General features: G+C 36.7%; 1 protein-coding gene across 5 annotated transcripts in view; it reads left to right on the top strand.

Annotated features, from left to right (window-relative positions):
- SIPA1L2 (signal induced proliferation associated 1 like 2) overlaps positions 1-20291 on the top strand; it is a 127662-nt gene extending 107371 nt beyond the window's left edge. For 2 of the 5 annotated variants that reach the window (XM_054279500.1, XM_054279499.1), the window contains exons 17-23: positions 921-1074; positions 3077-3296; positions 10027-10158; positions 15504-15557; positions 16513-16636; positions 18266-18347; positions 19052-20291. In XM_054279500.1, coding sequence (XP_054135475.1) covers positions 921-1074; positions 3077-3296; positions 10027-10158; positions 15504-15557; positions 16513-16636; positions 18266-18347; positions 19052-19198 — 913 coding nt within the window. In that variant the 3' untranslated portion in view covers positions 19199-20291. The remainder of the gene's footprint in view (positions 1-920; positions 1075-3076; positions 3297-10026; positions 10159-15503; positions 15558-16512; positions 16637-18265; positions 18348-19051) is intronic. The other 3 variants (XM_054279502.1, XM_054279501.1, XM_054279503.1) reach the window with 3 other exon arrangements.
- The last annotated feature ends 4487 nt before the right edge of the window (positions 20292-24778 follow it).

The raw sequence follows: 24778 nt of genomic DNA, 5'->3' as shown, positions 1-24778 counted from the left end.
TTCTTTCTGGGAAAGCTCTCTATATCACAGAGAGGAAATATCTCTCTGAGGATAATTATGTTGAAATAAAATAGCATCTCTAATTAGCAGTGATGATGAATATCAGGTCAATTGCTGAATGTTGTGCCACTGTAGGTTATAATTCAGTGAGAATTACACCTTACCATAGCAAAGGTTATTTTCTCTCTGCTGAAGACAGGCACTGATGAGGCTGCACTTGGCGGAGAGCAATGGCTTCCAGTGTGTGCTCTCTGTGAGTCGCAGTCTCCAGTTCCTTCCATTACATTCAGCCTGTTAAATCCCTGTCTCTGCTTTCTCACTGGAAGGAGCAGAAGGCTAATAATTCAGTTTGACAGTCTTTTGTTGACTGTAACTAGATTTTTATGTGCTGATAGTTAAAGAAGACACCTGTTTAATTTATCTAAATAGCTTTATGAAATTGCTGATAATAAAATATACTTACACTGGCCAATTGATTGCCAATACACTTCAAACATTGCTGTGATGACCATAGTAATTTTGCCAGATTGTGAAGCTGGATGCAATATTGTATTATAAAATATCAGGTTGTTTACTTGCTATGGAAGTAAAAGTTAAAGTATTTTGCAATGAACCTTTGGAAATGTTGGAAAAAATATAACTTTTGTATTGATAGAGAAGTGTGGTGTGTAAAAAAGAGAGAGGCAAGCTAGGTGAAACAAGGATTATGCTTTTTGAAATTGTTCTTTAGAATTCCTAAGCTCCATTTCTCAGTGGTTAAAGAATTTCATTTTGTACCCACAAACAGTTTCATAAAGGTTAAGAGATCAAAAAAAATTTCTAAACAGTGTACTGTGTCAGGAGATATTTTCACTTTGACAGAAAATTATTGCAGTCTTTCAAATCCGATTTCTTGCTAAAAACATCCATTTTCTCAACAGAGTGTATGATGATATTGATGCTGTGTCTGCATCGAGTCCACTCCAAACTTCTGTCAGGAATGCTATTGTTGAAGGCCAGCAAGTCTTGTCCAAAGAAGATTTTCTGAAGTTGATGCTGCCAGACAGCCTCTCTATGGAGGAAGGGAGAAGAAAGGTTGGCTACTTCCTTTGGCTCCATGTGTTTCAGTCTTTCAGTAACCTTAGAAATGGTTTTCTGGTATGCCCAAAATTGCTATACAGAGTGCAATATTGTTTTCTACAAGCTAAGTTTATTCTATGGAGATGACCATAATCCCAAAATATCATTTCCCATGAGGATGAGAAATGTTTGTTTGATGATTATTTATAAAATCCAGTGTTTGTTTAAGTATGTCTTTGCTTAGCTTGACCAGTGTAGGTTGAGCAACTTCATTATAATTTGAAAGGTTAAAAGTGACATTTTCATGGAAGGGGACCTAAATTTGTACATTTTGTGTGATATCAAAACACATGAATAAAAGTAGCCCACTTTCCTCTGCCCTGTAATAGTACCAACAATTTGCTAGAAATCCAAATCAGTTTCATGTGGGTATCAGTGGCAGGTGCTCTGAAGGCATAATTGTCAGTGCTACTGGAGAGCCTGGATCTAATCCTTATAGTATGAAGACAGTTGGTAATGCTTAATAGTTTCACAGTAAGTGGATAGTGATCTTAAAATTTGCTGCTCCCCAAAATAAATGGTTCTAAATGCTGTGCTTAATGTGGAATAAAGAACTAAGCAATTAAATTACTTGAGATAATTGCCACACTTCCATACTAAGTCAATGCTCTCTTAACCTACTGTGTTTATACAATATGCTAAATAGCATAATCATCATGTCTGAACAAAAGTAACATAGGGGAATCTTGTAAGTGCAGAGTTGAATTTAAAATTCAGATCATATATATTTTATAATATGGGGTATGTTATGTGTGCATTATACGTGCTTTTGTGGGTCATGCCCTAGAGGTTTTTATGATTTATGGTTGATACAGTAATTGGAGGGGTTTTGTGGAGATTCCAAGAACTGCCAGTGTTTCTGGCTGCCTAAATAGGAATCAACTAAGAGAGAGGAGGTGTGGCTCAGATAAATTACTGCTGTCCCTTCCTCTCCAAGGCACCTAGACAAAAGTTAAGTAAGTGAGACCGTGGGCCCTGACCCACAAGGAGCCCCAGCCACAGGAGTTGGCAGTGGACAGTCTGGCTATGCCTTCATAGAGGATAATAATCTTGATATTGGTGAGCCAGTTACCTTTGACAGTGAAGTCAGAAATGAATATGTGAGATCCTATGGTATATTCAGTGTTTCCAAAAAGATTCTATGGTATATACAGTGTTTGTTTCCTCTTAAGTATTTGATCTGCATAGGAAACAAAGAACACACAATTAATCACAAAGGAAACATGTAATTGTGTGCAGGACAAACCAGTAGAATAATTAAAGCATTAACTGTGCTTTGTAGATGTAAAGAAAACTGTATTTGCAGTGCAGAGAAATGATTTACAAAGTGTACAAAGTGGAAGGATCCAGCTTTGCAATAAAGTAGCATCTTGTTTTACTGTAGATATTTGGGTTGTGGCCGAAGTAACTTTTTGAAATGCATAAGCAGTTTTCACTGAACCCTGTTACCCTCTTTTCTAAGTCTGTTATGTGATATCCATAGAGATGCAGTGCTTCAAGTAATTTTTATCATCCAATGAATTATGTGGCAACATATATCAGTTCAGAATGCTTAACAGTAAAGCACAGTCATTTCAAATTAAAATCAAACAGTTCTGTGTATAGTCTTGCATATGTGTTGCCAGAATTGGTAACCTTATATACATTTCTGTAAAACACTGCTGTCATAAGGCTATGAAGTTTTCATTTAACATTTCGTGATTACTAAAACAGCACAGTATCTGATGAATTCATGGTGATATATTCCAAAATATTGGGAGGAAGTCTGAATATCCAATTCAGTAACTCCTTTGAGGCCCCAGTAGATCTGATATGGCAGAAGAAATCTCTGATCTTCTGTATTAGTTCAAGAATTCCAGAGTGCCTGTCCAGGAAAACACTCCCAAGAGCTGGTGATGAGGATATGATTGTATGAATCACTTCAACCAGCAATACATGCTCTTATTTTTATCTTTAGTTTTCATGTTATGGAAACCTTTCCCCCCGGAGGACACTGTACCGCACGCTCTCTGATGAAAGCATATGTAGCAATCGAAGGGGATCTTCCTATGCCAGCTCTCGGAGCTCCATGATAGACCAGGCCTTGCCAAATGACATCTTGTTCAGCACTACCCCACCATACCACAGCACTCTGCCTCCCAGAATGAGCCTGACTCCTGGAATGGGAAATCTGAGAAGTAAGTCATTGTCACTGTCATTGCTGAGTTTGGAATATTTGTAGTATGCTCAAACAAATCACCAGGTATTATGTGAGATTTTACTTTTAAGGTGAAATTAAGAAATGTCACTGCTCTAGTTACCCTAGTAAAAAAACATATTTGGTCAGCGGTACATGCTCATGCTTGCCATTATTTCATATTTATCATGTTTGGAGACAGTATTCACTTTACTTCCCAAAAAATTCTCATGACACCACTGATATGCAAAGAACTGTGTCTGAAGATATTTCTAGTTATCCTTTTATTTTCCAGTGGTGACCTAATTAAGCCAAGTTGGCCTGTTTTTTGTTGTTTTGGTTTTTTTTTAAATTTTGTGTACATTTGAATTATTGAAATATTCACAAATATATTTGAAACAATAGCTAAATGGAACAGCTTTTGTTTAGATGATCCTTTTAGTAACTTCTTAAAAGGAAATGTGCAATAAATGTTGTCTTTGAATTCTATTTCCAAATTGAATTTGCTAGTACTTTTTTAAACATACTAGTAAAAGCTTTACAAATGACATTTCATTTCTAATGGTAGCAGAAGAGTAGTCTGAGGTGCTAAGTTAAAGCTGTTTTATGAATGTGGTTTTTTACTTCTGAAGTTTTTGTACGTGAGACCTTTATTAATGCTTAGCATGCAATAATTCCAGGATGAACTGTGAAGTTTGTAGCAATTAAAAAAAAATCAAATGAAAAGCCCAAATCAACACAGATATGTATATTTAGGTTAAATATCTATTTTTGTTTACTTAATAAGAGTGAATTGTTTTTTCAAAAATGCTGAATATATATGCTTTTCAGTTAGTTTAGGCTGATGTTTAGTGGACACCTGGAGTTGACGTGGAATCTGAAAAAAAATCCCTCTTTTCTTTAGCTACGCTAATTTTGCATCACAGCTGACTGCAATTTAAAAAATGGACTCTGAAGTCCGTACTTAAGAAGATGTGGGTGAATTTCTTGAAAGCATTAAGGACATTTTAGGCCCATGTCCAGGTAGAATGCGGCCAGATGATTTAAAAGAAGTAGCAATAAAAAGGGCTCTGTCATTCATCATGTCCTTCAGGAAATAACAGTCATCTCCTAACTTTGAGAAATAAGCTTTATATACAAAACACTTTTCTTGTTAGAGTGGCCTCAGCCATGAGACCAAGTTTTGGTCACTAACCACTGGTTAATTTTAAATTGGTATCTCAGACAAGTGCTAAATTCCTGCCTCAGGTGAGAATGCATGCTTGGTGTGCCTTTTGCCATTCTAAAAATATTCTTCTATCAGAGTGAAACTCTTTACTATAAATTTAACCTGAGAGGATTCTTTTCCTTCATGGATAGCAAGTGGAGATCCATTTTGTTTCACAGGAGATTAATTCAGTGGATTTTTGTTGTTTGTGAAGGAGCTGTATAGTACACAGGCATCCTGCTTGTATTTTCTTTTTTTGTTTTCCTCTATGTTAGGCCTTGTTTTTTAGAATCATTTCTTGTGCATGTAAACATGCAATGAGATCAAAGCTTCAGCTTTCTTCTCTTCAGGAGATTGGCACAAGGCAATTAACTGTGTACATCCAAGCTTTATGCGGCTCCTCCAGCAGTGATATTTTAGTGGGTTTTGTATTAGTTCTGTCTTAGACACCTAATATTTCATTCTTGCTGCTTCTTAGATACAGAAAGTTATATATACACATACATGTAACTGGAAAAAAACCCCATTAAATCAGTACCCTGTCAGTCAAAAACTGATCCAAGGCAATTCGTGCTGTTTTCATATGCAACCTCTATTTTTCTGCTTCTGGTTCTGTGTTTTAAAAGTGCTTATCAATGCCACCTATATAGGATCTTTTGTGGTGTTTGTTTCAAGGATGATTTAATTGGTTATCTGTAATTACTCTGAAAAAAACACATCATGGCTTGCCCACTTATGTTTCAAAAATAAGTTTAGTCAGTATCTCCATATGAGAAACTAATTTGGCTCTTTTTAGGAAGGCTGTATGTAGTCAGTGCCTAGTAGGCATTTTCATTCTACAGCAGTGATGTGAGAGGTTTCTTTTTCATTTATAATTTTAACATAAGGTTATGGTTTCAGATATCAGGATTCATATCCTGTCATGATAATGTCTTTTGTGTATGATCTCAAAGCATTTTAATTTTACTGATATTTAATGTTTATAGATATCAGTGGAAATAGCATGGTTTTGACTGAAATCAATTTTAGAAAGGTATATTCTTGCACATTAGCCACATGGAATACTGTGGCAGCACCAAATCTCATGAGACCCCTCTAGCAAGGCAAAGAGTGTGATTAATAGGTGGTAAGCAAGGCAGCACCAAAACCAAAGAGTAATAGGTGACCCTGAAGGCTTTCAGTTTACTGGGAAATCAGAATTATGAGACAGAATGACCACACAAATAAAGAAACAGAAACTTCATCTGTGTGTGATGTTGACTGTAAGAAAATGATGGGAAAAGTGAAGCTATAGGGCTTTTTAATTATTGTTTTATCACTGGGGAAGCGACATGAAAAAACAAATTGCTTTCAGTAAAGCCTGAATTGCAAAGTCTGGCAGTCAAGTGCTGTTGATTGCAAACAGTACACAAATGTAGAAATATTCACTTAATTCTATCTTATTTTTAAATGAAACCAGAAAGGAGAATTTGTGTAGGTAAGAACTCTGTAATTTTACCTTGGAGACATTAAGGATTCCCTTACTGAGACAGTGCTGTTCCTACTGAGTGATTCTAACATGCAGTTGCAGGTACAAATCTATGCCCTTCTTGCAAATTCATGGCAGGTGAATGAGCAGGGAAAGAATTAAAACAATGAGAACCACTGATACTGAACTAGTGTAATAACTTAGGTGGGGAACCCAGGGAAACACATGGAGACAATCTGATTTACACATCAGGCACCATGGTTCAGTCTATCATGAAGCACAAAAAGAGAGGGGAAAGAAAATGCCCTAAGTGATAAGGGCAGGATGTTCCTGTGCTGTGAGGAAAGGAGTGAGGTGCAGAACTGTTGCAGTGAAGAGGGTCATAAGGAAGGGAATATTTTACAGTGACATACTGACAAATTCTGAAAGTTCTCAGATTATACATGGCATAAGGAAAAAGATGCCAGAAGTGCAGGAACTGTCTCTGCAACTATGTTCATAGATGAAAGTCTTATCTTCAAACTGCCTTACTGCCCATGTTAACTTCAATCCAAAACTAAACTTGTTGATAAGAAGCAGTATTAAAATGAAAGAGCATCACTGTATATTGGTGATGTGCAGTGGCAGGAGTTTGGAAATCAGTTTGTCAGCAAGCAGATAAAGGCTGTTGATTAATTCACACAACTGAAGGAGAGCATGTTTGGTGTTACCTGTTCTCACACAGTGAATGGTTCACCTTACTACAACATGAGGCTGTCTTCAGTAAGAGAAGGGAAGGAAAACGCAGTTATCAGGAGCACATGTGCCTGAGGGCCTTTGAACAGGCTGGCATCCTTGAAGCAGGGGAACCCTGGGCAAAACTAAAGAAGGAAAGGGTTCAGCAGACGGATTTTTTTGCATAAGAGGACTATAGAGATATAATTACTGATTGCAGGAAAGAAAAACAGACATCCCATAGAGTGTGGGATTTACATTTGTGTGAGATTTGATACATTTCTTCACCCGCAGCTTCTTTGGAGAGAATTTACTTGTTAAATGACATGTCTAGTTTGAAGCAAGGAGTACTTAGCAGATGATAGTTTTTTCATTATCTACAGTCTCTGCATAAAAGTAGCAGTTCCAACTAAAGCAGGATAATTGTCTTGGAAGTAATATAGGTTAAGTCAGGTGAATCCTTCTTCTTTCTGCATAACTAGTTACTTTTTGTATATGGATGTATGTGGGACCAATAACCACCAATTTCAGGAGCTGTGTTGGAAACTGAACTGACCACAAAATTTTAAAAATATTTCTTGATAGTGCTTTATACTTTTATGCATCAGTAATAAAAATCAATAGAATTCCTAAGTGTAGGAAGTGACACAACTGAAAAGACTGGAAACTACAAGATTAATAATTTTATGCCAAAAGGAGTACAACAAATAAAACAATCTTTAAAACTGAAGACAACACTGAAAATGTTTCCTCAAAGGAAATTTTGTTGCTTCAAAAGTCAGTCTTGTGCACAGTAAAGTAGTGGCCTACTAGATTAGGCATGTCCTTCTGGATGTACAGAGGTGGGAATGCTTAAGCATCACTTGTCACCTTTGCACAAATCAAAAAGGGAAAGAGGCAACAGCTGCTGATGTGGCAGTCCTACACAGACAGAGTAAGGCAACAGCAAGGTAAAGAGGAGCAGAGAAGAAATGCAAGTACAGGAGGCCACAAATAATTTATCTCGCCCAGAGCACTCCTGGAATGCAAACAATATTCTCTGAAATTCAAAGGCACCAAGGCCCATGTTATTAGAGCTCATGCTTGGCATTTTTATTCTTTTTCTTCTTCCCTCTCTTTTTGCTCCCCCATTGCAGAAGAACACAATTTATGTCTTGAAAATGAATTATTCTGTGGTGGTATACTTATGCCTGTTCAGTTATTCCACTTAGACTTTCAGCCATCAGCATGAGCACTTGCATTTTCAGAGCTATCAATATTCAAATCTCTACCCTGGCAGGCTTTCTGCAGTTGAGTGGCTCTGTCAGGGCTTATGCAGGATTGAATAGGATCCACCCTAAGGTGAACTGAGGTTCTCACAGAGACAATGCATAAGGAAGGATGACTACTGGTGAATATATCACTCCTACACTTTAATTTGGAGAGCTGGCAGCGTTGCGCTGGGAGCAGGCTTCTTCCTGACAGGTTTCACAATCAGCCTCTCAGGCTGATCACACAAAAGCAAGGGCTGTCCCTTAGGGCCTGCCTGCTGGTCTAGAACCAAAAGCTGGCTTGCCAGTCTTTCAAATAAGGTATTCTGTCTATTTTCCACAACAGGGATGTATGAAACATTTGTACTTGCACAAATAAGGTTCTCACCATTCCCAAGTCATATACAGAATCTCAGAGCCTGCTCTGACTTTCAGCTTTCAATGTATTTGCACAAAGGCAGCCTTAGATAAGGCTTTATGTATGTTTATACAGAACTGAAAATAAAATCTTAGTACAGATATATGAGTAGAATATATGTCTATATTATATTTTCCATGTCATGTAACATCCACTTTTACATACTGAGAGTAGATATTGAGAAGGACATTTCTACAGAGTTTTGTCAAGCCACTTCCAAATGTAATGTAACAATACTGCATCTTTCATAAAAGTGTAGAACAAGATAAATTCCACAGTAAAGAGAATTGCAACCTCTTCTGCAGGGACTTCCAATTTTTGACAGAGGATTGTAACCCTCCTTCACTTTCTTTTTCCTCGTATTTTGTATTCTTTTTAAGCAAGGTTTCTGGAAAGAATAGAGCATATCATATGTGTGAATCATTGCTCTGTGCAGTGGAATGGTTTGTAACAGCCTACTCTCTTTGGATTTTTAGGTCAGAATCTTTAAGTCAAATGGACATTAATATCAGGACAATGACAGCATGCCGTTTCCTTAAACGCTAATGTATCTTCCACTTGTGTGAATGCATTTCTTCCTTCATTGTTTTTTGTGTTTGGTCTTTTCCTGGGAAAAAAATACTCATCTTCAGTATTATAGTTTAAATCACTGGAATGACTAGATGGAAATTTCCTCCTGAAATATTTGAGAAAAAAATTACTATTTTGACCTTTTTGTTTCATTGGAGTGGATATGTTTGAAACAAAAATTCTCTTTGCCTGACAATACTATGTGATGAAATTATTATATTCCATTGCTGGCTTTATGGTTAAGATGAAATGTGATTGCAAACAATAGTTTTGGTTTATGATCAGTTTTAAGAAACTGTGTGTCTGTTCAGTTTTTTTTTTAACATATTCACATTGATCAGAGTGGAGATTGCTATGGACAAATTAGGAACATGTGAAGATATTCAAGAAAATTACGAAAATTAGCATCTCCTATACGGAAATGTATATTTGTAGTACATTCTAGAATGTGCATAACTGAGAGGTTTGTTTGAACAGTTTATAGTGTATGCATTTCATTTAATATATGATCTGTGTACCTTTTACAGTGTGTTACGGCTCACTCTGAAATCTCACCAAGTCTTACATCCTCAGAGATACAGCTGCAGATGTTAAACTAATAGGGTAATGTTTTCAATGCGAAAGGGAGATTTGGATATAGGCTAGAATTTACAAATGCATTAAAAGAAAAGCACGTGGTTTATTTAATTGCTTCTGGAACAGGAATATTTACAGTTTCAGAGTAAAACTCTGCATGTATATATCTTTCATGTTGCTTCACAAATATAACTTGGTGTATGTAGCAACTTTTCTGCTCAGTATTCAGGTGTAACATGCTGTGCTTTAGAATGGATGTTGCCTGCTCACATAGCGTTCATATGAAAATGTGAGGGACACACCATGTGCAGTGGCACCAAAAATACCCCTTAAAACTGTGCCATCTTACTTTGCCAACATTTAGAGATTGTTCCACCCCTACTGAGTATTGAACAGGAAAAGACAAACACAAGGCAAATCAAGGCAAGCACTTTTTGCTTATACATTTTTTACAGATCATTATAGTAGCTTCAAAATTAATTGTACATAATTGTTATAGGAAGACTAATTATTGTGTTTATTGTTTAGATGAATTCTGGTTCTCAGATGGGTCCTTATCTGATAAAGCCAAATTCAATGATCCTGGCCTGATGCCCCTGCCAGACACTGCCACAGGGCTAGACTGGTCTCACCTGGTAGATGCTGCACGAGCGTTTGAAGGTAACAGGAAAATTTGAATAAAGATCAATGTTCAGTACACAAACTTTTTTTTTAATATATATTGTTTAGCCACATTTTGAATTGCAAAAATATAGTGTTTGCCTCTGTAGCCCTTTAGTTCTTTTGGCAATATCAATTCTCAGTGTGGAAGATTGTCACTGAAAATTTGGGGTCTTCATGATACTCTCTATATCCATTTTAGATGCAATTCCTCTACTTTAGTGCCTAAGTGTCTTCTGTAATCAATTGCAAGGTCAGATCTTTGAAGGAGAGATTCAAAACAGTTTAAGTTAGATGTTTAAAATGAAACTGGGAATGACACAGAGTTTGTTGTGTTGTGTTTATAAACGGGCATGTGTAGTCCAAATGATGTTGTGATCCCTGTCTCCCTGTCAGTTTTCATAAGCCCTTGAAGACCAGGAGAAATGTACAGTGTATTTTGCAGTAGCAGGATTTGGGGTACAGGATGCAGACCGGGTGTGCTTTATTAAATTATGGAACCAGATTAACCAAGGAAAAAAACCTCATCTGCCTCTGGGAGCTAAACCTACACTTAATGTCTAAGCAGAGAAAGCAGATGTTGGTTTGAGTGTTTATATGAATATACACATTTGAGTGTTGGTGTTTTGTTGTTTGAGAGGTGTTTGTTTAGTGCTGCCCTCATTAACTGGTGTTGCTTTCGTTACTGAATGTAATCTATGAATAAGGGATGACGTTACCACAGTCATCATTGTGTAAGATACAGGTCTTAACTTTGTGAAAACTGTCTGTGAACTTAGTGATTTGGATCTTTTCTTAACTTCTTTTAATCAGTTTTCTGATTCCTTCCCAAAGCATAAAGTGATTATAGTACACTTTGACCAAAAGCTCTTCAGAACTACTTGTTGCACTAATTTAAATGGCATTGTGAAAACCCAAACCAACAGCAATGATTAGGAATTTGAAGAACTGCATTATTTCTTGACCTGATGTGCATTCATTACTATTCAATACTGCTCAAACATGGCTGTGGTAGCTGGCAGGAACTACTGTGACACTGAGAATCTTGACAGCTCTTCCCATGCATTCCTATGTTCAATCGCTCAGGGAACACCTTGCTATTTGTTACTGACATCTTCAACTACTGAAAAAAGGTTTACATCAGTAAATGACTAGCTCTGTAACTTTGTACTTGAAGAATATTTTAAAATGCTAATAAAAATGTTGATTTCAGCTGAGTGAAAGATCATTCTGTACCAGTTATGCTCCTCTATTTTTAGCTTTCTTTGAAAACTAATAGATTTTCATTCTTTTTACTACATAGTATCATGATTAAAATAATTTCACTTTGCTAAGTGTTATGTAAGTGTAATTACATTTGAATTTGAGAATGAGAGGTAGAACAATACAGCTAACCTACAGTGCTGTATCCTAGGGAGGAAGGGTATTGACTTGTTGGGTTTTAATTGCAAATAACTTAGATATAGCTGTAGATAATGCTGAAGAACTGATGGTCTGAGTTGTAAGACAGAAGCTATTTATTATATGTTTTTTGGTTTATTGTAAGATTTTGAGTAGTAAATAATAATCTATTTTTGTATGAAGGAATATAATTCTTTTCTGTTTAGGACTCTACAGTACAAATATCTCTGTATATGGTAGATGATTTATACAATGTTTTGACTAAATTCATAGTGCTGCAACTAGAAACCTTTTCAGGGAATGGAATTTTTAAACCCTTATTCAACTTCATCCTATGTCTTGCAATTTGAAAGTAATTTAAAAAAGAATAACTGATGGCATGTCATAAAAGATCACTGGAAAGAAATGTGTTGCATATGAATTAACAGTACAGTTTCCATGTGTATTTTAATATTGTTTACTTAGAAGCTGCTTCAACATTCTTTTTAAAAATAGCTTGGAATTACTGTTCTGCATTCCATCAATGAGAAAAAGAGAGTGGATGATTCTAAAGTTTGTCCACTTCTGAATATAAAACTGCTTTGATCTTTTTTTTTAAACTCGATGAAAATGGGACGACATTTCATATAGGACCATATTAAAAAACCCAAAAAAGTAAACAAAATACCTGCCTCCCCACTTTCAATGAAAAGGATCACTAAAATGATAAGAATTTTTTAATACTGAACCCGTGAAATTAGAGGTTTTCTCTAGTTTGGCTTTGCCAGCCTGATATTTTGAAATTGTGTTCTCTTCTAGAACCTAGATATTGGTCTTAAAAATTGGTCTTTAATTTTTTCTTTGTACAATGTCTTTTCTTAATATGAGTTTATCAGTATTACCAATCTGATTCCAAGGTCATACTTTTTTCCTTGTTATCTCTCTAGATTATGTGTTGACAATTTATATCATTTGATCAGTTCAACAACCCTAGTGTGGGCCTTATGATCTTTCATCTCTGTCTTAAAAAGCATTTGTATCTTGATTAGTGTTAGATGTAGACTTTTTAGGTGCTTATATTGTTGCCGTCAGTTGGATTAAGAACTAAATTAGTAGGAAGATTTTTGCTACCATCATCCATACTCAGAGTTTACGTGTGGGTGTAGCAAGAGCAGTAGTCTCATTTTTCACTTTGTTCCTCTCCTCAGAGGAAGAGTGGACAAGGCTGTTTATTAGTAGTAGCTTTTATTCAGCTGAAGCCTTGATCCTGATGGAAGATGCTATTACTATTGTTTTGTTTTGTTTTTAATTGAAAGTATGGTGGTAATGCTTTTCTCTTTGTCAGGATTTAATTTTTCACTGCATTTGCTTGAGAAAAACCTTTGTGCAAAGCTGAATATTTTACTTCAAGCTTTTTCTGAAAATCCTCTGTTATTCCTAAGACAGGTGTTCACAGTGTAATGGAGAGCTGTGCATGCATTAAATCCACAAGCTCCAGAAGCTGCAGGGTTCTTTGCTTGAGCTGCCTCTGTGGAGGGTCAGTGCCCATAAGCTGGAGCACAGTGGAGCATTATTTTAACACTCTGCACTTCTTCCTTTGCAAGACATGGTTTTGATTCTGATATCTCTCCAGAGATTATGTTTGGCATGCATGCTAACATAAGTCCAGTCAGTAGCAAGGGGAATCCTCCCATTTCTGCCATACATGGATCAGCTACTTCCAGTTCTGTCTCTTATTTAATTGGGAAGTGCAGAGAGACATAACCAGGGAGGAGTTCACATGATGGAAATACTCTGTTGTAATGTTCCTGTGTCCATCCCTGGAGCAAAGAATAAAAAATAGATAGGATTCTATGTGACTGTACAGCAAAAGAGGGAGAGTAGTTGGGGTGAAAAAATAAGAAGGTAAAGAACCAAAAAGAAAGAAAGCACACTCAACTGAGTAAAGATAAAGATATGGGAGAATAAATTGGAATGCCAAATTTGGAAAAGTAGAAATCCCAGAGAAGACTAAGGGAAAATCAGCTATTTAATTTTTCAATTCTCTTTTTACATTATCCTTCCAACAGATCTTCAAGTTAGGGAAGAAGGACTGGCTTTCAACATGTGTTGATGACTTTTTCCATCTTTTCCATGTTTTGGAAAAGGCAAAAAAGAGAAGCATTTTTGGATGTCCATACCTGCTACTGCAATCATAAAAGACAACTGACACAAAACCAAATATTGAATATTGTTATTAGTAGAATTTTGTACTATTTGTTCTATTTCAAAGTGGGTTTATTATGCTTTAAAATATAATTATTTAGTGTTTGATAAGTCATGTTGTGAGCATTAAAAGCCTAAGATAGTCCTTCTGACATCCCTGTTCATTAAAATTGGTGGTTTCAACTCCTGATTTTTTTTCCAGGTGATTTTTATGAATGTCTACTGGTGCCAATCAAAATGCAGTGTTTCTTAATGCAAATTTATCTTTGCAGAAACATCTGTGCTATTATAATTAATGTTATTTTAATACTTTGATTTAAATTCTTCATAGCTAAATGTAATGCTACACATAATATAATGAGAAAGAAGTGGATCATTTAGCATGACAGATAATTATTTTAACTAAAGTAGTGTGTTAAACTGCTAGAAAAAGAAAAAATAACAATATTTAGTTAACATTTGATGATTTCTAGGGCATGCATGTGTAACTCTTTTTGCTTCAATGCATATGTCAGTATATGTTTGTGGGTAGACTTTACCTTAACAATGAGAGAGTGGCTTCATGCACTATACTCATTTTAGCCTTTTCTTCTTCCAGTACATCAAAATTGCCTGGAGTTTTTTCTGGCCTCTGTTAGTGGTCTGGAACAATGAAAATACAGCTTCAAACTCTTAGTGGTTACAGCTGTATGACTCTTTTACTGTAAATTTAAACATTCATTTTTGTCTCATCTTTGGTCTCGCTAAGTCAGTTGTTTAAACTTTTGATATAAAGACCAATATATTATTTGTAAATAGTTTTCTGTGGGTGGACTCTCTTTGGAGTTTGGCAGGGACATCTCATTTAAAAATAAGACCTCTGAGATTTACATGTATTATCTTCTGTTTAGTATATACATTTTGATTCAATTGAATAGGAAGGGTATCTGTAATTTGGAGGAAGCAGAATCTAGGTCTACAGCATCATACCCAGAAATACACTTAATTTTTCTTTATCAAAACTAGTTGTTTTAATGAAAATGTTAATACTATGAAGGTGAAATTAATTATCTGTGTACTTCAGACTACTTGTTTACACTGTCTTGTTTCTGGGCTACATACTGTGTTTGTTCTGGGAAACCAAGTTTTATTTATCTGTACAAAGTAAATCTATTTATCTTAGTAGGTTTCAAATCTGCAAATGATGTCATTGATTATGTGTTTAAAATTACAGTCTTACCTTATTGTCAGCACATATGGAATAGTCATGTTCATATTTGTTGAGAACCATCAGTAGTCAGAAATAAGGCTAAAAGCAGGGGAAATGTGCTGCAGTCTTGAAACTGGACAAAATCAGAAATGCAACTTTTGTTCATTGTATTATAGAATGAATTGGCGATCTGTGCTATGCTGAAGGGGTTTTTTAAACCAACAAAGAGCATTTTAGTGATTTCCTATTTTTGTTTGGTAGAACTTGTCCTTCCTGTCTGCAGAGATCAGGCCTGTATTCACTGTTTGTGTCCTTAAGAGTTTGAAGGATTGTTGTTATGTAGCCTGACAAGTAGCCAGGCTGCGTCACAACACTGGGTGTTGCTATCAGAGACGTGGGGTGCGGCGCCTCATACTTACTGTGATGTTGGTGTTGAGTAGAAATGGCCTGGCAAGGCTGGGAGTGAGCACAGCAGGAACTGCACGGGAACATCCCACTGCTGCAAGGGCCACAGCTGCTCCAGTGGAGATGGACTCTGTTGTTTATAGGAACATTCTAAATCTTATTCCAGGTTTTGACTCAGATGAAGAATTTGGGCCGTTCTGTCATCAGACGCCGTTTCTAGGTGATGGTCTGGGATTGATGGCTTTTGCCTTTTGTAAACTTTTTTTGATACTTCCTATGTTTGCACGTTTGCATGATAATGCAAGCTTTGGGCCTGGTGGGGTGGTACAGCAAGGGGAGAAAGGGAAAGGCAGGCATGTTGTCGCCAGAATTCATACAAGCCTACAGACATGGATTTTGTTTGGCAGAAATAAGCTAAATCAATCTCCACAGAATATGGATTTTGGGTGTTTGGTTTTGTTTTTTTTTTTCCCTTAAAGAAGACAAATTAAATCCTAATGAATGCATCATTTACTCCTGTTCTGTGCAATGATGATCTGCATGGCATACTTCTATTATGTGGTGACTGATGTATTTTGGCAACCACACTGTATATCCATAGGTAATTGCATCTGTGCTTGTTAGATTATGTTCTAGTGAAATTCAATGCAGATAACAGAGTGCTTTAGTAATACCTATAATAAAAGCTCAATTGATAAAAATAGTATGAATTTATTGGTCTTCAAGTATGCAGATTACCATCAGCTTTTGCAAATGCTTGAGACAGTAAAGTAGTATGAAAAGAAAAGTGAAGATTTCTGGGGAATCTGAGGGCTTTAGGTCCATGGAAAAAATGCAAACCTTTTTGCTGAATTATTACTGTCGTTGGTTGTGGACCTGAATTCTGTAATGGTTTTCTGCATATTTCATCAAAACCAATTTACTGTTCATATCAGCATTAAGTGATCTGAACAAAACTGTCATACTGCTGATAGACATGAAAAAATTGCTTTGGGGTTGCCTTTGGATGCAGGTGTGGGGAAGCCAACTAGTTGGTGCATACGTCTGCTGGTTATCTTCAAAGCTGAGATGTAGAAGCCTACATCCGTTTTTGCTAACCGAACCAGGATAATGGCTGTAATATAGACTTTTATTTTGTCCAGTTTTAGAGGTATCCTTATGTTACTTTTTTACAGATCAGAGAGTAGCGTCTTTCTGCACCTTGAATGATATGCCGCAAGCTCAGGGCTTGGAAGGAGCACAGGAGTTACCTTTGGATGAGAGTCCCCCAGATGGAAAAGATTTTCTTGAGGATGCGGGGTATGTCAGAATTGAGGCATGTTTCTTTCAAAATGCATGATTTATTTAATTTTTCTTATTTTAAGGAAAGATTTTCTTTTAATGTTGCATGTCAAATTGCCTGTATGCATGTTTCATGGCTGTTTGATGGCAGACTTGTTGCCTGGACTTATAATTTCTTTAATTTTGAAAAATTTTGTTTCTTCAAATCAACTTCTGTCTCACTGCAATAGGTCTGTAATGCAGATCAAGGTTAGATGCAGAATTTCAGATAATCAAATTTCTTACTGTATTCCTCCTTTACAATAATAATTTTTGTTACATTTATTTCTGTTTTCTTTTTCATAGAACTAATAACAGGAGCTCAACTCTGTAGGATGCAATAATCTAATTGGCAGCAAGTATCTCAAACCTTGGAGCAGGGTCTATCCTATCTTAGCAAATATTTGCTATTTGCAAACCTATAATTTTTCTTTTATACGGAGGTAAATTAATCAAGAGAATCTGTAACAGAGGATTGCAGATTTTATGCCAAACTACCCAATTCTCCAAATTCTTCCCAGTGCTGTGAGAGAAATGATTGCTTTTTTTTCCCCCTGACTCTCCACCTATCCTGCTCTAAGGAGTGTACTTGTTCATTTAAAGATCATTCTTGTTATAGATTCAGCAGTATAATCTGTCCACCACTACATTTTAAAAGAAAAACACATCTTTGATTAGTTTTGCTCTTCAATTGTAGGAGTGGAAGAATGGGAAATAGAGGGAACAGTCTTCTTGCTTGTTAGACTATCACATTTTAATTTGAACCAATTTTACACAAATTAGCTTGCTTATATGGTAAAGCACATTTATTGTAATGACTTTTAAGTCCATATCTTTCCTGAGGCTAATGATCAGTAAGGACTGCAAAAGGCTGTTAAAGATTTTTCCCTTTTAGCCATGGCAAACCTGTCAGATTTGTGCAATTGCATGAAGCAGCTGATTCAGCTTTGAATGTAAAGCCTCTCTCTTCACCTGCTCTCTTTTAGACACAATTACTCACATGATGGCTAATTGCATCTATAATGTACACGGGACTGTCTCCCACAGTACTCATTGTCATTCAGAAAACAGAAGCTATCTCAGTATTTTCCCTCAGTCATGCATTTGATTAACCTGTGGCAATATTTTATGTTTTGACCTTTAAACAAAATATTTGTCTCCATTAAGCTATAGGTTTATCCTTTACTGCAAATGACACTATTGCACAGCAGACCAAAGAACTTTTTACAGCTCTTTTGGTTTGCAGTAATTGCTGCTGCATCTTGCTTGAGATTAGTGCTTATCAGAAAGCAGCTTGTTAACCACAGTGCCTGCACACCATGGAGCAGTGAGTGTGACTTGCACTGTGAGGGTATGTGCTAGTCATTCCTAAAAATTGCTTCTTAAAATCATTGTTACTTCTGCCTGATTTGCATGAGAAGCAGTGCCGTATTTCAGATATTGTTGGACTCTATGTTCTAGTAATAGTCTTTTATTGATGCTGGTTTTGTCTCTATTTTCCTAACTATGATTGGTTTCCTTTGCTACTACTAAAAGTGTAACTCTGCTAAAGCTGGGAAGAAGATGTTTTTCACTAACTCAGAGTGAAGGTAGTGGTTTACTTTACAGGGAACATGCTCCAAGTACTCTGACTGGAAAAGTAAACCAGCTGGAAGTCATCCTCAGGCAGCTACAAACTGACCTGAGAAAGGTAAGAGACCACAAGCACCATAACTGTTCCCCAGTTTTAGTAGTTTTATTTTTGCAGAGAGATCACCAAGGGCATGAAAGAAGTACATCAGTTAAACTAGACAGGAGGACTCAGTGGTTGCTCGGAGCACTGAGGTGCAGAAGGTCCTGTGGGAATGGTTATGTGGGGAAATTGGCCCAAGGCAAAGTAGTTTATGGTTCTTTACTTCAGAACAACAATCCTACAAATAGTCATACCCCAGAAAAAAGGAAACACTTCATCTTTATTTATGGTACTTTGGATTTACCATAGGATAGGGATATGGACAGGGCACCATTGGTAAGTAGTAAGCACCCCAGTTTTGTCATACTTATTGCCTTGTGCTACCTTGCTCATGTAGCAACGACTTGATTTGTGCCTCATTTGCTGTCAAAATTCTGAGCTGGAGATATTGCCAGGATAATAGAAATGAGGCTGCTTTTGGTAGGAAAGTAATCATGTAAGGGAAAATTTTGAAATTAGATATTGTTCTTCCTTGTTTGAAATCGATTACTTACAACTTGGGCTCTCACATATGATTTATTACTTACAGTTAACAGTTGTCAGAATGGATTAGGGAGCTCAACAAAATATAACAGTTGTGACTCACATAGAAATATTAACAAAAAAATAAATGTTGTCATCACAACTACTCACTTTGCTCAACTTGTATCTTTGTTAACCAGGAAAAACAGGACAAGGCAGTTCTCCAAGCAGAGGTGCAGCACCTGAGACAAGATAACATGAGACTTCAGGAAGAGTCTCAAACAGCAGCTGCTCAACTGAGGAAATTTACAGAATGGTTTTTTAATACGATAGACAAAAAATCCTAATGGCTGGGGCCCTGCAAAATACTTATTTGAACAACCTAACAGCTGTATCTTTGAAATAGCAGGGTAATAATTTCACTGTGTTCACAATCCATTTTAGGTGTTTCTGCTACATTTTCTGTCCAGCTTTATTCATCTGAAAAGGAGAGAGAACTGTGGCAACCTGTCTTTAAATTCATATGAAGAAAGCAGAGAATAGCAGATACTTGTTTGTGTGCAGATGAATGTAAAAAATCCTTAGTGTCATTTTAGACATTTTTAGAAGTTGCTCTGGCTGGGGCTTGCCTGAAGAGGAATATTTGGGGTTTTAGTTCCTGCATTTCAGGTGTGCTGGTGAAGATGTTAAAGCAATTTAAATTAGCTTGGGCTTCAGTATTGTAAGATAAAAAGAATAACCAGACATATACTTTAATGTTTAAAAGGTGCTCTATTTTTTTGTATGTACAGTAGTTTTATTTCCACAGTCCACATTGTCATAGCAATAAGAATGGAGGTATAGTGAATAGTCACAGAGCTGTGTTTATAAAATGTTAGCACTGACGTGTTTAACACTAGTTTGGATGCAGATACATTAGAGATTATTTATTTGCAGGAACAAATGGTGCCTGAATATAAACAGTGTTCTGATTTTCTAAAAATACACATGCCTTGTAAATGGCTCACTGGGGTTAGCCCACTCCCAACTTCAGTTACTTTTGTATAGTTGATGTTCAGCTAAACAGCTACACTGCTTAACTATGGAAATCATGTATGCTGTGAGCCAACCAATCAGTTGTACAATGCCAAATTTGTTTATCTTTGTACAGAAGCTTTGATCAAGTGTCTTGTATTTAACACCTTTATTTAAGCTTATTTAACCTTAAATTGTTGTTTTTATAAAGTTTGTTTTATCTGCACTATGGTGAGGTCAGTTGGTTGCAAGTTGTAATATTTTGAGCTTGCCAAGACTGTACGGAGGAGTTCTAGAAAATTCTAACAATTGGATGCTGCTAGTACACAATTGATTTGTTTGTATGCTTTAACATTTTTAACTGTTTAATTTGAAATGAACATACATCCTGCTTTTTTAATAAATGTTAAAAATCTAAACCTGAAATATTTTATCTTGTATTATCTGAAGTCATTGTTACCAGTAACTACTCAGGTTTCTGTTCAGCTCAGTCCCTGGGCTCTCCATCCAGAGGCAGTTCCACCCCTCAGAGCTGTCAGGATCCCTTGTTATTGAGGAGGGTTTGCCACCATTATCACCATTACCAGTTATTTTCTTTGGTGCATCCTGTCCTGGAACCCAGGAGTTGGCTTCCCCAGTCTGAACAAAAGCTGTTTGGGCTGGTCATAGGCATTGATTAGTGGCCTAGGAGAAGAAAAATCCTGCTTTGCTGACAAACACATCCTGAGAAAATGTTGAAAAGAGGTTTAGTTTCTTCATATTTCCTTATATGTTAGTTGTAGCAGGAAATAACTTGCCATCTTCTTGTGCCAGCAACTGAGAATTTGATTGCAGTGTTAGCATATGTGCAAATATGTAACAGTATGTGTACAGTACTGAGCTTCAAGTCTACATGAAAAAAAGGATACCTTTGCAAAATGACATGAAGCTAATGAGCACATTTGAGTTACCCTGATGAAAAAAAAAGTCCAAGACCATAGTTTTATCCCAGTTTCCTCTTGGCTGCTGAATGTGTTCAGGCAAACCTATGGAAAATTATTGAATAATTAAAAAATATATTTGACTCATGCAACTAAAATTCCATGTCTATTGTTAGTGCACATTGGCTGAGAAATATTTTATAAATTGAAGAAATGTCTGTCACTGCTGTAACAATTGTTCTGAGAGACGGTTCTTAGGAAAGGTTGTATATGGGCAAACAATCAAGCCTTTGGTTACATTGAAATTTAAAAGACCATTTTGTACTGTACTTTTCATCAAAAACTCTGACTTTTACATACCAAACAAAATCCACTAAGCTGTATTAGCAGGGTAATTAGACATGGCAGTCATGTGTTACGGTAGCTTCTGATTTAAGCACCTTACAGAAGTCATTAGCAAACCCATCTGGCTGGAGACCTTGCCAAATACCAGTGCTGAACAGCGTGGGCAATTTGTCTGTGAACACGTTTCTGTGAGGATTGGTCTGTTCCCTTCGAAAAGCTGTGCTAGCAGAAATGAACTCGAGGGTAAGCTGCTTCTGAAGGAACACTTGTGTTTGTGTAAGAGTTTATAGTCCAATATTCATTTTAGTTCTTTATCTCAGTTATTGAAAACCAGCAGTTATAACCACACACAAAAAGGACTCCCAGTACCTATTTTTCCATTTTTCCCATCCAACTGAAAATGTTTGATTTCCAAAAGTGACAGAAAGCTTTGTCTACAGAGCTCCTATTTCTTTTGCTGACAAAAGCAGTTGTGTTGGGGCACATGGTTCTTCTTTAATTAACCTTCACCATGGGGAAAAGTTTTTAGTCTGGCTGTTAGTGATTTGATGACATGGGAATACAGTATTTATCAGAGACCATAATACGGTTTTGGCATAGGTGAAGGATGTTTAATTGGACCTTTTAATTAACTGGGGTTTTTAAGAATAATCCTCTTGGAAGCATTGTACTCACAAAAAAAGCCTGGTTTAGACACATGAAGGCAAAGACTACATTTACATGAGCAACAAGTGTGGAGCACCAGGAAAATTCAGGGTGTGGCTAACTCAGATTTTGGAGATCATTCAGGCTCTTCCTTTTCCAGTTCCATGACTGGATGCCTTTTAGGGGCTGAAATCATGTTGGGTTGGCTCTGTCTGAAGGCTCTGTGCTCTTAAGACCATTCTGTATGATCTGAAGCCAAGTAGTGGAGGTGATTGGGAAATTGACTTCAAAGCTGTGTTTGTGATCTGAATTAAAACAGTAATGTGGAAATATTTAAAACATCAACAAAGCCCTCCCAGCACAGCAAGCCATGCTATGCAGTACTGAGGGGCCAAAATCAAATACAAGTTGATGCAGATGTTTACTTCTGTAAGAGGAAAAAACCCCAATAAGGAAAATTACAAAATGTTCTGTTTCTGCCCTAGAAGTGACATATCAAGATTTATATGCATATCTTTATTGAAGGGATCCTTACTGAGACATTTGTCACAATGTGCACTGTATGTACAGTTTTTTTTCTGAGGCCACTATTACAAACATAGGGATAATTTCAAGTATTTTTTTTTTGTTTCTGAGAGGGTAGTGTATTTGATTTAGGCATGTGAAAGCTTTATATGGAAACTATTTAAGTCCTCTGCGTGTTAGTCGATGTAAATTCTCAAAATAGTTCATCTTTTTTTGTGCCTAAAATCCAGTAATGTGGGACAATGTTTAGAATATTTGTAATGCAAACTAGCTAACTGTAGAACAGATGTTTAGGAAAAATTTTTTTGGTATGGAAAAAAAGAGAATTGTTATGTGCATTATGTCGTTGCAGCACTTGAGCTCTATGCTGACTGGTTCTAATGTAGAAGAAAGTCAGTGAAACTCAGGAATTTGTGTTGTACAATTTGAAACCATCAGAGCCATGAATTATTGCCAAAACAAGTTATTCTTCATCCCATCTTCCTTCTTCTACAGCAAAGACTATAATATCTTCCAACTCAAAAGCAAATACAAATCTTGATCTTTGCTCTTTTATCCATGCCCACAGCTATTTTTCCTTTGATTCCTTGCACTTCCTTTATTTCTGTCTTTCACCATATTGCCTTTATTTTCTCTCATGGAGAATCCAATGGTAGAAGGAAAAGTTCTGTGTTAGGTGCCTGGTCTGGCCAGCCATAGAGTGGCAGAGCCAAAGTATTTTGCTGGATCAGCTCCACAGTGGCCACAGAACAGAGAGCAAGGCTGGTACAAAAAGGTTGTAGGGAATGAAATGAGAGACCAAATTGCTCATAGCCTTCTAATTCAGAAATCACAGGAAGGCTTCAAACCTATTAGTGTTGGAATCCCATTTATTTTATTGACTTCTCAAGGGAAATTGTATTATGTCCTTTGTTTCATATTTTTTTGTCCTCCTCTTACCACGACTATTTAAAAGCTTCTTTCTATACATCACAGAATTACTCTAGTAGAGGTCATTGTTAAGGAAACACCCCAGTCTACCCATTCATGAGTTTCCCTGGCAGTCACACTCCCAAGAGACTTTCACTGCTGGCACCAGAGCCCCTTCCAAAGGGTGGCTCCAGGAAGCTGACAGGTGCCCTGCTTGGCTCCCACACATCCCCCTGGCACAGACCATATTTCCTCACCAGTGCAACCCCAGCTTTCCCAAGACAGAGTCCCAGATGTCTTGTTCCGTGAAGCCATTTATTCACAGTGCACTATCACAGACACAGCTTGAGCTGCTGCCAAAATACAGTAGACGAACATTTTCTGAACAAAGTCATTAAAAATTTTTAAAAAATTATAATTTACTGAATATGCTGTTGATACTGATTCAGGTGCCCATGTGTGTAGACATCAGCTGGAGGTGTTTAAAATAATTCTGAGGAGTGATCATGGGAAAGTAAGGAGACAAAACCATGGCATGTAAAAAGTGGGATATGTGAAGTGCAGCAGTAGTAATCATGGGCAATATATTAAATGATGACTCTATGTCCAAAGACTAGAACTTTAAAAGAATAGGAAATTTTCACAACCTGTTTTATGTTTTCTAAATCCACTGTTTGGAACCCAGAAAACAATTGTCAGCTTGCCTTGAGAAAACCCATGTATTAGTCCTGACAAGAATCATGGGAGAAGGTCTGCAAAACTCGGATAGTTATGACTGAATTTCAGCTGTGAGGTTATACTGAACACAAATTTAAAGTGTTAGAAATGCATTCCTTTTTTTCTTTGATTCCTATTTTGAAACATATGAAAATGTATGATTATTTGAGTAACTAAAGAGCTGTTAGTAATAGAATAAATAAATGACCCCAGGGCTGCCCAGTAGCAAATAATAGTCTGATCATCTGAGATTCTTGTTACCACTAAATTATAGTCTTGCTTTCAGATCAGGCATAAGTTTGATAGATAATATTTTCTGAAGGATTTTTTATGGCAACCTGAGGTATCTGCATTCTTGTCAGTGCTGTGTTTCTGCCTCTGCATAGACATTCTATTCAAGATGATGGATATTCCTTACTCAAGACACAGTGTTTCTTTCCAACGAGCAGTGTTTCTCCTGTGTATAAGGCCAGAGCTCCAGGAAGTATATTCTAGCAGTAGTGCAATTTTTAGCTGTTTGTGCTGAAGGACAGACAGCAGACTCTCTGTCTTCTGCCACACAGCTTCTAGATTCTTGGTCTTCCTTTTGTTTGCTAAAAACTGAGTTTCTCAGTAGGGGGGTTCAGTAAAAACAAGCACAAAACAAAAAGCTCTTTCAGACTGGCAGCATCTTCATTTTTTAGGAAATACATAGAGTTTTGCACAGGTACAAACATCCTTTGATGTTCCTTTCGGTGTCTTTTCCTGTCAGATGGCTTAGCAAGGAACTTCAGGGTGGCTCAATACTTGAACAATTCAAAGCCTGTTTGAAATACTGAGATACTTGTTTATGGGTAGGGGATCTTCCACACG

This window comes from Melozone crissalis, unplaced genomic scaffold (genome assembly GCF_028551555.1).
Source record: "Melozone crissalis strain CALT ecotype California unplaced genomic scaffold, PUWL_Pcris_2 ptg000027l_1, whole genome shotgun sequence".
Taxonomy (NCBI): Eukaryota; Metazoa; Chordata; class Aves; order Passeriformes; family Passerellidae; genus Melozone; species Melozone crissalis.
The sequence above is the reverse complement of the archived record's forward strand: the minus strand, read 5'-3'. Positions and strand labels throughout refer to the sequence as shown.